This window comes from Bemisia tabaci, chromosome 5 (assembly GCF_918797505.1).
Source record: "Bemisia tabaci chromosome 5, PGI_BMITA_v3".
Taxonomy (NCBI): Eukaryota; Metazoa; Arthropoda; class Insecta; order Hemiptera; family Aleyrodidae; genus Bemisia; species Bemisia tabaci.
In genome coordinates this window covers 32607776-32621157 of record NC_092797.1, presented here as the reverse complement: position 1 = coordinate 32621157, position 13382 = coordinate 32607776, and the positions used below count along the sequence as shown (strand labels likewise).

The 13382-nt window shown below is 40.6% G+C and overlaps 1 protein-coding gene across 1 annotated transcript in view; it reads right to left on the bottom strand.

Annotated features, from left to right (window-relative positions):
* The window catches only part of Ypel (Yippee-like), a 134158-nt gene that overhangs the window by 29246 nt on the left and 91530 nt on the right, over positions 1–13382 (bottom strand). Inside the window, exons 3-4 of the mRNA XM_019051937.2 lie at positions 12403–12508; positions 4637–4784 (exon numbers count right to left, since the gene is read on the bottom strand). Of these exons, the coding sequence (XP_018907482.2) occupies positions 4637–4784; positions 12403–12470 (216 nt within the window). The 5' untranslated portion in view covers positions 12471–12508. The remainder of the gene's footprint in view (positions 1–4636; positions 4785–12402; positions 12509–13382) is intronic.

The window sequence follows — 13382 nt, the reverse complement described above, 5'->3', positions numbered from 1 at the left end:
GCAGCGAGTATATCGACACAATGGTGGATTCAAGACCACGTAACTCGTTTTGCAGCTTCTTATGTCAGCAGAAATGCAGCATACACTTACTGTGCCTTGCTTTCATTCGAGTTATGGAGAGAGAAAAGAAGATAAATAAAAATTGGATACACAAGAAGTAGATACAGGTCTTCATAGTATTTAAACAAAGAGCCTTGCACAAAAAGGGCTAAAATTCGCCCGTTTTCGGGCCCTCGAAATTGGGGTCGGTGTGAGGTATTTTTTCATCTATAGGGTGACCCTTTACACATAATAAAATTTCAGATTGAGTATACGCACCGTTTTTGAAATATGGGGGGGCAAAGTCCCCGATTTTTACTCATATTTGCAGGTATTTTATAGTCGAACTTCGGCTGCTACAAGGTACCGGATGTAGATATTGAAGCGCGGTTTGCGGTGATTTGTCAAGCTATTTCTGGATTATTTTTTCACATCTTTTACAAACCCGCAAATGGTTTTTCGGGGGGGGGGGGGGGGGAGCTTTATTCATACTATCATGACCGTTCGTATACGTCTTACTGGCATTAATTGCTTCGTTCTCGACTCCTCTCCACGCCGTAATCATGATGGTATTTTCTGTTAGGAATCTTTCTTCTTCTTTATATTTGACCAATTCTAATGTTGTCTCCCCCTTTTTCCCTTTTTAAACCCCCCCCCCCCCCCAATTCTAAACACTCCCTCTCAAGTGTATATTCCTGTGCGGCAGATATGAAGGTGTTATTTGTGGGGAATTATTTTCTGTCTTTATGGTTGATAAACTTTGACCCCACCTATTTCCTCCTTCCCCCCTTTACCCCTGTTTCACCCCCCCCCCCATTTCCACCGTACCTTACTCGAAGTTGTCTGCTCCCTCTGCAGCAGAAATGAGGATGTTTCCGGTAACTATTACACTATCCGATAACTATTATACTCTCACAAAAAAAAGTATTCAAGCATGTAAAAAAGAGAAAAGAGGGGGGGGGGCAGTGGAAAGAGGGAATAAGGTAGGAAATATGAACTAGTGAGGGGGGATGGGAAAGAGAAAAAAGGGTGGGGGGTGTCTCCCTTGTATTGAGTTTAAAAAAGTAAAAAATTCTTCGCTGGAAACATCCTCATTTCTGCTGCGGAGGGAGCAGACAACTTCGAGTAAGGTACGGTGGAAATTGGGGGGGGGGGTGAAACAGGGGTAAAGGGGGGAAGGAGGAAATAGGTGGGGTCAAAGTTTATGAACCATAAAGACAGAAAAATAATTCCCCACAAATAACACCTTCATATCTGCCGCACAGGAATATACACTTGAGAGGGAGTGTTTAGAATTGGGGGGGGGGGGTTTAAAAAGGGAGAAAGGGGGAGACAACATTAGAATTGGTCAAATATAAAGAAGAAGAAAGATTCCTAACAGAAAATACCATCATGATTACGGCGTGGAGAGGAGTCGAGAACGAAGCAATTAATGCCAGTAAGACGTATACGAACGGTCATGATAGTATGAATAAAGCTCCCCCCCCCCCCCCCCGAAAAACCATTTGCGGGTTTGTAAAAGATGTGAAAAAATAATCCAGAAATAGCTTGACAAATCACCGCAAACCGCGCTTCAATATCTACATCCGGTACCTTGTAGCAGCCGAAGTTCGACTATAAAATACCTGCAAATATGAGTAAAAATCGGGGACTTTGCCCCCCCATATTTAAAAAACGGTGCGTATACTCAATCTGAAATTTTATTATGTGTAAAGGGTCACCCTATAGATGAAAAAAAACCTCACACCGACCCCAATTTCGAGGGCCCAAAAACGGGCGAATTTGTGCATGGCTCTTTTGAAGTAAAATAATTCACAAATACAGCAAGAAATTGCGGCAAAATTTATCGATCGAAAATCGATATCCATCAATGAAATTTTCTCTACTTTACTTTTGCAAACTAATCCCTTCATTTTGGAAATATTTTACTTTAAAATTTTATCAAATTCTCTTGAGATATACATATCTACTTCTTGGGGCTCCGATATTTTGAAAATAATTTGAATAACACATATAAGTCCCCAGAACTATAAACCCTTATTTCACCGCATAGAGCATTCAAGTGAGGATATACTCAAGATTGTATTCAAAATTGAGTCCCCCGAGGTACTCAAAATTGAGTCGTTGCGCGAACAGTTCGAAACTGTCCCGCACTTTCGTCGTTTTTCGACGACTTTCATAAATCATCCTCCTTTTATTGCCCCGAATTGATTAACCTTCGATACTTCTTGCGAAACAAAGTTTCGTGAAACGAATTGACGTTGCGAAAAACCACATTTCTGACGCGTCTGAGCGAAGCGCGTTTCTTCACTCATTTATTAAACCCTCATTACCGATATTTTACGAGCCACGGCTGTCCGTCCAATATAATAGAGCAAAGTTTATACAATTCAGTCGTTTATTCACGACCAGAACGAGCTTTTTCTTCTGTGCCGACGACTCCGATGAAAGATACGAATCGCAATTACGGGAGAGGCCGCAAAAGCACACCCCTTTCGTCCTTCGAACGGTTGCCAAGTTTACCAAAGATGCTCCCTTTACAGTGTGTGTACAACACTGGAAACCAATATACGCAAATTATACCACAAAAATTTCCTTCAATTCAATGGCATTATGGTACGCAACATAAAAATATGAAATTAAAAAAATAAAGTTGACCATAATAATTCATACGCTTACATTATTTGGATTCGAATTCAAGATGAGAAAACTTCAGAATGCTGTAGAGCTACAATCGGAAGTAAAAACTCCCCCGACACAACTGCAAAATCAACACATTTTGGGACAAAAGATGGATTATAAAAGATAGGAAACCGATAGAGGTGTGGCTGAAGAGGAGTCTCAAATAGAAAAAGTGTTAGGGGTTACTTCCTTCGAAAAAACTGCTAAATCAACACAGTTTTGGACTAAGGGTGGACTAAAGGATAGGAAACCGACAAGGGTGTGACTGAAAATAAGTCACAAACGAAAAATATGTGTTGGGGATTATCCCCTAAAATCGTGATACTACCCCAATTTGTTGGATGATATGAGCATTTCTAATTAATTGTGGTAGTACCAGTACCGCAACTCAAGTTGGGCAGAGGGCTCTCTCCGGGATTTTTTGGGGCACTCATTTCCGGGGCGAAACCCCACCTCCCAAATCAATTACCTAAAAAACGATGGATAACGGTCCAAGATGAAACTTAAAAGGCGGTCGACTCTGCAGCTGTTCTCTAAGTACGCGGACGCGTTTGCACTACCTAGCAAGCTTGGAGAGAGCATTATTATTAACGAGGTCTTTCCGAAGAGCAAGCAAAGGGATAGACAAACGGACAGCTGACAGGTCTTTATCATCTCAAAGGGTCCCGGCCCCCAGCCCCATCCCTTTCCCTTTGCCTCGGTGCCCCGTCCGATAAACTCAAGGTCGAACTTCGCGCACGGGGGCACACGTGAGATCGTTTCGGTGAGTTCCGGGTCAATATTGAAGACTCGTCACCCGTGGAAACCGACGGCGAAACAAAATTTGCCAATTCCTCGCTCCTCGTATGCAAACCGCTTTTTCGCCCGCCCTCACTCGCAAGTACAACGATTTCAGCAAGTTGGAGATTCCGCTGATTATTGACTCAGATCCTCACTAAAATGGAGCTATTAGAGCTAAAAGTTTCGAAAACTCAATGAGAACAAAGGCAGATCCTAAAGAAGGCATCCCCCCCCCCCCACGGTTTGCCGGAAAAAAAGGAGGAAGAAAGAGGGAAGAAAGAAGGAAGAAACGGAAGAGGAAGGAAGGGGTATCATACTTTGTAATTACTTGGGAAGAAATTGACTCTAACTGAATATTAGATGCTTTGAAATTTGAAAATTCTCTAAGGGAAGCGTCAGAAGACTTTCTGGATTGCGAGCTTTTGCATGGGTTTAAAGAAAAATGTTCTCAGAGTTGAATAGATTGACCTCCAAATTTCCTTTCACTCCGTGAAAAAAACCGCGGATGGTCAAAATCGCGAATAATTGAAGCGCGGATAATCAAGTTTCTACTGTGCGCAATGCACTTGTTACGAAGGGAGCTTTCGTATGAGTAATGCAAGGAGGTAAAGAAGAGTTTATAAGCTCAGGGAAATGTGACAGTCCGAATACAGATTGAGTTGCGTTGCTTTCTGGGAAAGGCAATTGTGGATGACCGTATAGAGTTTGCAATTTGGACTAATCTGATTATTTTCACTACTCGGTGAGATTCAAAGATTATCAACAGATCATGAAACACGTTCAGACCGAAACCGAAATATCGACGGTGAAACTACCAGACCACGTATCTCGTTTGCGGTGTTTAAAAATCTCCACTCACATTTTATCTATTTGAAGGAGATCAAATCAATATCATTCCTTACAATTTTCACAGATTTTTCTCCGCACAAAGAGGGAAAATCACGGAAGTTTTCACGAACTGACGTTGAGTAGTTTTCTTTTTAAAAAATAAAGTATGACAGGAAGTCTGCGACGTCGCAAATCGAGATACGTGGTTTGGTAGTTTCACCGTCGATATACATTCTATTTCGAACATTTCATGTGAAGAAAAAAACTAATCGGACGTGCATGGAGCCTTCACAGACTTGATACTAACCTTCGATATGAGCTCGTCGTGATTCGCAAGATGAGCCCTGCAGTGAATGCAGGAATAAGTTCTATGGCAGTTGGGCAGGTATGCCTGAAACGTTTTCACCATATTGCGTGCAATACTGCCATACAGATGCCGGCGGCTCTCCGTAGGCCTGGAAAAAAAATGAAAGAATAAAGCATTAATTAAAATGTTTCTAACAGCGCATCACGATACTACAAGAGATAAATGCTGCACTTTATCATCGAAGGTAGTTAACATGTGCTAGGAACATCGCAATATTAGCACTCTGTCAATCGTGCGTCAATCGTATGAGAGGACCGGAAAAACTGGTTAAAAAAGTCGTGCAAAAAATATGAGGGTTTTTTTCAAGAATCAGCTGCACTTTTGTAAAAAGTAGAACAGTCGACATTCTTTCATTTGATTAAAATTTGACCTAGAAAAATGACTTTTAGACGTATTTAATCTGAATCGGCGCGACTACACGAAACGTTGCATATCAAGTTGTATTTTGTTGATAGAAAACTACGAAATATCCGAATTTGAAAACGAGTATACATAATCTGGGGTACATTCTTGGGAAAGTTTCAAAGCATTATGTTGTTATGGCTTTCGGTAAAAAAAATAAAAATAAAAATAAAAATAAAATAAGACAGGAAATAGAGCAACGTGAAATCGAAGGCCAACATGTGAAATCACGAATCTCCGTTTGAGACGTTACAGACTTCCTGTCAAACTTTATTTTTTCCTTGGAAAACTAGTCAAGTCAATCTAATTTCTTGGGAAATGCTTTGATTTTTCTTCTCCGCTCACAGAATATTCTGCAAACATTTGAAGCTAAAAAGTTGACTCGTTACCCTTCGAAAAAATAAAATAGGGGCAGAGATTGGGAACACCGCAAAGAAGGTACGTGATTTCGCACTTAAGGCATCGAAATGCAGTTAGGCGAATTCTAGGCACACCATCCATTTTTCTTATAAACTTTTTACTGACGGAGGATATCACGCTGATTCGACAAAGAACCCGAGCTATAATTCGTTGTTCAGCTGACATAAGGGCGTAACTACCCATTGAGATGAGCCCGGAAAAGCATTGAATTGTACGGAAGACAGGGTTCATCGCAGAGTGCAGTTACGCCCTTATGCCAGGTAGGCGACGAATTATGCCCGCGTAAAATCCTATAAATAGCAGCTCTTTTGTCGTTCTAAAACTTAGTTTTCGTATTTCTTGACGAATTGGTTGCACCGGGAGAATTGCGTCTCCGCGGTTCGAGACCTCCGTTTGCGGCTGGAAATAATCGTGAAGGAAGTTCAGCAGCGTCGTGACTCTCATTTCTCACGATGGCATTGCAATATCGTGCAGGCCCGGGTTCCCAAGATAAATCTTGCAGAAAATCTTTAATCTCCCTCATTGTTCGCCGGGCTGCTGTTCATCAACTCGACAACGCGGTTTACTGCCCTCTATTTTTTCCCTTACTTTTTCATCTTTTTTTTTTTTTTACCATAATTTAAAATTTAATCTTCCGACCACTAAGCATCTCCGGTTATTGACGGCGGTTGGTCTTTTTCCACCCCGCTTTCCTCTCGCCACCCTCCTTTAATTATGCTTCAAACTTCTGACTTTTCACCCCCGCTTTTTTTAATTACTCCTAAACTAATGACCCCCTCCATGTTTCCTTCGCACTGAGATTAAAGGGCGTGTTGTTCTCACTTTGCCAATTTTGCTCTGTATCGCACTGCGTCTGAATCTTATCATTAAGTATGACACAAAAACACAAGAGGAACGCGTAACGCATAATGCCTGTGCAGTACGCTGCCGTGCTAAAGAAGAACGCCGTATAAACATCCGAAAGTTGCCAACTTTTCCTTGATAAAACATGTATTTTTGACAATATTTATGCACATTTATCTTTAAAATTTTCAGATGTTTTAAATTAAATTGCGTACAAAACAGTCTGAAAATTCTGGGGGAAAATATTCACAATTTTCCCGGGAAATTCGGTTTTTATGGAAGGAAACTTGGCAACGTCTGAAGGCTCATACGGTGTTCTTTCTGAGCACGTCAGTGCGCTACCCCCTTCACTCCGCAACCCATGCTAAAATTTATTATCCCTTCCCTTTATTTTGTTTGTTTTATATCCCTGTTAAGCATTTTTATCCTTCTGTACACATGATGAAAACACCCCATAATCTCAATTCGAATGAAAATCTGTGCTAAACAGGCGCAAAGCGATTCGGAGGGTTGGCTTGCGAGGCGTTCTGAGGGCCTAGCCCCCTAGAGGGATTCTATAAAATTCAATATTAAATGCACTGGGAAACATTTCCTGTGGTCAATATAAAGTTTTTTCGGATAAAAAGTTCGGCTACTGTGGCTTGAGTAAAAGTACATTCTTTATAAAAATATAAAGTAAATCAATAAAACAAGGGGAATTTTCAGAAATACAGATATGACGATAAATTTTCTGTGCAGTATTTGCAGGAGAAAATCAAACAATTCGTTTTTTCTGAGCTCAGAGCGTCCGACTCCGTAAAAGTTTGTGTAAACAACTTCCTTCTTCGTATTTTGTTCGTAACCTCGGTTTTCTGGTTCGTAAAACCCGAGTTTTTTTTCCATTCGAGCATGGGACACTGGAAAAAAAAAACACATTGGATCTAGAGTCCACACTCTTAAAAACATCGACAAGAAAAAATACTCTTGATTCAATCGGATTTTTGCTTAAATCAAGAACCAAGCCTCTTAATTTGAGCGGATTTCCTTTTGATTTAAGCGAAAATCTGATTGAATTAAGAGTATTTTTTCTTGTCAATGTTTTCAAGAGTCTGGACTCTAGATCCAATGTGGTTTTTTTTTTTTCCAGTGGACGTTGGGCCGAAGTTCAAAATGCGGAGGCGCGGTTGCGTGGAATCGGGCGACTATCGCAAATCTTTGGTGGCACGAAAAGAGAAAGTATCCTTTTCGCTCCGTAACGGAGACTACACATATAAAACGGAGGCGCCCTCCAATCGTAAGAAAACGCATCGGGTTCCTGCCGTGCGAACAGCGTGATCCGCGCTGTGATTAAAGTTGCATAACACACCGGCGCACGCCCGCTGCAGCCGCAACGCCGCGCCACGGGAGAAACTCGGTCGTGAGAATTGGAAAAAAAAAATTATCGAATAATTTTGTTTCTCGGTTGACCTCAATTCCATAATGAGACCTTTTCGCGAAACTACACAGAGAGAAAACTCTACTCAAAATTTTGCGGAAACTGATTATAGAGATTTGATTTGAGATTTTCAGCTTTATGCTGAATTTTAAACGCACGTCGGCTCAAAAACTCCAACATACTACAAAATTTTGGTTGATAAGGGAAGTAAAACACAAAATAACCCAAGCCTCCGGTTGACTCTGGAGTTTCCCGGTCTGTCCACTGTATTCTGCGCTAAATTCACTGCAAACTGTACCAAAATCAACACACAATTTGGGTTGATTTGTATTTTATTTCCTATGTTATCCAAAAGTACCACGAGAGTAGAAATATTTTTATCAGTGTAAAATGCCCGGGCTACACCGACGTTGAAAGAACAGCAAAAGCTCGAAACTTTGTAGTTTCGGTAGGAGGTTCTCGGGAAAGGAATGATGGGAATGAGTTTGAATTTGCTAATATCACCGTAAATTTTGCTTACAGTACGTGACTGGGTGCATTTACTCAATTTTGAATCCGATTTTGTGAGTTACATTCGAAAAAAGCTCTTCCATTCAGACCTCTATAATGACAGGACGCGTAATGATTGTAGAAAAAGACGACCGTCAAAGGCTGGCAACAACCTCTCCCACCAGTCCCACCTATACTTGCATTGCCAGATTTATGCATTTGTGTAAGCTGGTGCAAGATTTTTTCAAGTTCAAGGGGAGGCTTGAGGGACAGGGGACACCCCGAAGCTAATAACATCGTTTATCGCTTCGATAAAAGGTCATGGGGCGATATCATTGTTTCTCGTGAGGATGAGACGGTGGATAATACAGATTCCCAGGTGTATGCGTGTTGCCTATGCTGCAATTTTGAAGGCGGATCTTAAGTGGACGATATCTGGCAATTGGTTCACGTATGTACTGTGTATCGATTCTGGCAAAGTCTATCGGGAGAGATGATGGTATGTTTTTAAATAGATAACTGTTCGCACTGTCAAGTAAGCGTTTTACCAATGCGCTGAAATTAAATGTGACAATCAAGTCGAGGGTATCAGCCAACAGAATTACACATTGTTGTTTGGCTCGGTGAAACCACCCAGCCGGCACGGGGCTATGTTTTCGAATAGCTTACTAAAAAAGCTCCCCAGTAAATTAGATACTTATTTTACTGTTTGTCAAGTTTTTTCTCTCTTTTTTTTCCTCTCGTCTTTTTTCCTTCCCACTCAGTTCAGCTCATTCCTATCATTGTTGCAAAGGCGTTTGGTGCAATTGCTCCTTGAGCGCAATGATTGGACTACATTTTGCAATCAGCAACTAAAATTTCTGGCTCATTATAGAAATAACGAATGTACCATTAGTTTTTCAGTGCATATAGGTGTTTTTATAAATAAACCAGGGATTGCAGTTCCTCATTGCAAAATGTACAGTTGAATTGGACTTTATTTTGCAATTAGAAACTACAATTTCTAGCTCATCCGTAAAAACACGAATATGTGCATAGGGAAACAAATGATGATGTCGTACGTTGTCTTTAAATTAAGTCAGAATTTGTAGTTTCTAATCGTTAAGTGAAGTACAATTAATCCTTGATAAGCGCCGCCATTTTCTCCATTCTAAGTGCCTCTATGAGAACCAGAGTCGATACCACAAAGGTTAGTAATAAAATTCAGCAAGAAATATGTGTTGAATGGTGGCCCAAAACCCTCTCCCATCCGAAGTTGCCGCCGAATTTTCTTTTTTTCATTCAAAGGCAAGGGTGAAAACCCTGTAAGGTGACACTATAGGAGCCACTGCACTGAAAAAAAAACTCCGTTCGTGAAAGCCTTACTTACGGGTTACATAGACATACCGTCCGAGTTTCGGGCGTTGCAGCATGAGCAGTTAAAGCTACGACTCCAGCACCCGGAACTTTTGGCTTCTGAGCCCAGAACGGACGGTATGTCTATATAGCCCGTAACTTTTCTTTTCAGTGTGTTTACTCTGCTATATCGCACTGGAAAAAAACACATTGGATCTGATCTGGAGTCCAGACTCTTGAAAACATTGACAAGAAAAACGACTCTTAATTCGATCAGATTTAAGCTTAAATCAAAAGGAAATCCGCTCAAATTAAGAAGCTTGGTTCTTGATTTAAGCTTAAATCTGATTGAATCAAGATTATTTTTTTTATCGATATTTTTAAGAGCCTGGACTCTAGATCCAATGTGTTTTGTTTTCCAGTGCGATAAGCCTTAGCTCTTTTCTCCTCGTACCGACGGTAACATATGCTGAACCCACCTCGGAAAACGTTAGCATAGCGAAAGAAATCATGAAAATAAAGTTAGGGCTGAGCGCCAACTGCGCCTTGACCACGAACAGTCGTTGACACTCGGGCGCCGAGCGTAGTTCACGAAACGAAGAGTAAATAACGCGACGTCGCCGAGTGAAACCCGAAAGGAGCCGACGATTCCATCCCGAGGGACGCTCGGCCCTTCCCGCACGCAGCGGCAATCGGGCGAAAGGTAACAACGGATTATGAGAGTCTGAGTCACTGCCAAATCGCCGTTTCCCGGGCCAAACTAAACGAGCCTAAAAATAATCGCCCATTAATTGAATGTTTATCACGTTCCGAGGGGTCGTATTTAATTTTCAATTTCGCCCGACGGGGATCGAGATGCATTTTGCAGCTCTTGCTCACCGGAAATAACAGTATATCGACGGTGAAACTGCAAAAATGCGTGCCACGGTTGCGGTGTTTCGAAATCTCGGCTACTATTTTATTTTTTGAAAGGGGGCAGAGCCAACATCACGTCTTAAAATTTTCAAAGAATACTCTTTATAAAGAGAAGATAGATCACAAACATTTTTTTAAAAAAGGACGCTCAGAAGTTTTCCATGTAGAAAATAAATTATGACGGGCAGTCTGCAATGCCGCAAACCGAGATCTGCATCTATCTACAGTTTCAGCATCGATATCCGGGTCTAGAGTACCCATATACGAAGAGAGCGGGCATGTCAAAATATGGAGCTCTTAGGGCCAAAATGAGCAGCTAACCATCTAACACAACCATCTAACACAAAAAATGTCACTGCCAATACTCAGATTCCAATTTCAAACCAAGATGGGTAAGAATGTAAATAAATGAGCGTTCATCCGCATAAAGGAGTACATTGTACATTAATGAAAAAACTAAGTCAAATGTGTGCTTCAAAAACGACGGGTCTTTACAATTGTAATGATAAGTCACTCTGGATAATTTTAATTCAAAGGTTGGCTGCCTTTTTTGGCCCTAAAAGCTCTATGGCTTAACCTTAAAATTACTCTCCCTATATAGGTACTCTATCCGAGGCTGAGGGGCAGAAAAACATTGATTTCATGTAAAGGCTAACGCCACGTGCGCGTACGAGTTACAACGCGAAGAAAAACTAGATTAGGGTGAACCCACGATAAATAATTCCGCGAATCTCCACAACTTTGATACAGAAATAATGGAGAGTAAAATTCACAACATTCCCGGAAAAATTGGATTGGCAAGAAGCGAATTGATGTCACAAGATCATATGCCTAAGTTATGACGATAACTCTGCCGTGTCAAGGAAAAACCTCGTATGAATATCCGGATATTGCCAAATTTCCCTTCATATAAGATATTTACTTTTGAAGAAACTTATGAATATTTTACCTGGTAATTTTCAGATTCTGTAGCTAAATTATAAATTAAATACTCTGAAGAATTGAAAGAAAGATATCCACAAGTTTACGTAAAAATTCCCATTTCATCAGAAGAAATTTGGCAACGCTGGAAGGCTTATACGGCGTTTTTCCTTAATGCGGCAGAATTCATCGCCGAAGAATAAGTGAGGCACCGAGGATCAAAGGCTGCACCCTCCATTCCGCTGTCGAAAAACTTGGCAGATGTTTTAATTTTGAAAAGGAGTAATGACTAAGACTTCATGCGTAAAATACTGTCATTATTTTCTCGCTAACATGTAGAAAATTCTTGAGAAGGTACGCAAATAGAAAGTCGCCGGCTCTGTCGGCCTCGAAAGAATAACCGGAAAAATTTCATCAATTGGACTATTTTTTTTGCAATTTGGAACAATAATAACTGACTCAGTTTAGAAACGACGTATGTGACATTAGTTTCCCTGTGTACATAATTGATTTTACGGACGAGTCAGTGATCATAGTTCCTGATTGAAAAATGTATTCAAATTGATTATTGTTGCGGAACCATGCGTATTTTGCCGTAATTTTGAAATTATCTTTGAATTGAGTAACTTTAAAATTTAATTGTATACTCTTAAGACATGGGTCTAGTTCTTAGTAATCAATCCCCCCCCCCCCCTAAAAATCCCAAATAAGTCTCATTATTAATCATACTTCGACATGGAGGTAGAGTAGGAAAACGAAACTATTTACCCCGAATTCGTCTTAAAATAAAAGCAGATCCTTTCAAAGACTAACATCAGATGGGGCTGTCTCGTTGCTACTATACATACTTTTGTGCTGGGTTCGAGATAATTTTGACACAAGCAGAATTTAAAAAGAAAAAAAATGTGTAGATAAGAAAATTGGAGATATAGGAGGGTGAAAAATATTATTTTACGATATAACTTACTCAGTTAATCTTTTTATCACTTCCTCAACGACGTCGCATAACTGGTCGAGCAGCAACCCAACTGTCATCGACTGTAGCGAGGTGAGGTGTTGTGAGTATTGGCCATCTGCAACAGACAAAACAGTCATGTAATCCAAAGATGTAGCATCCCAAGAACAAACCCGACTCCTCGATCTGAAATTGAGATCGGATCGATTTGTATCCGCTGTCTTGCGGGAAATTTTGAGCCACGTGCGGTGGCGGGCACCGAAAAGGAGACCCAGGGAAATAACCATAATTGGACGCATTTCTGTCAAACGGAACTATGTACATTATGACGTGAACCCTGTTATGCATGTTTTCTTATGGGTCTCAGGGCTCATGCCTTGATGCACATAGTTCCGTTTGATAGAAATACGTCCAATTTCAAGTTAAAAACGTGACTGCCTTTTACATTATCCTTGCGCTAGTTTCAAAACTAGCCACCGCGTCTAGCGTGTCTCCACGTGCCTTAAAAAAGGCGGCGGCGGAGGAATGAATAAATATGACGCGAGATGAGATACGACCTGTGGAATAAAGAAAAGGTCAAATCGGGACAAATATAAATTATTGACACACTGAAAAGAACTGTAGTGTTCAAACTGGACGTTCAACTTGATGATAAATAAGAAAAAAATGTATCGGATAGTGGGTCTGGTGCACACGATGGATATATTTGCATTAATTGACTACTCTGGGGGAATATCGCATAAAAAGGGACACGATGTATATGCTAGGAATAAAGCATCATAAAAAGTTTGCGATACTGTGTAGAGCTTAGTAATGTTTTAGGTGAGGTTTTCTAACATCTTTCTATGAGCAAACCTGTTGCCCAAGATGAAGAAAAAGTGCTTGGAGACGCGGGACACACTGGAAAAAAATTCGCTTGGATCTAGAGTCCAGACTCTTGATAAGATTGACAAGAAAAAATACTCTTGATTCAATCGGATTTTTGCTTAAAT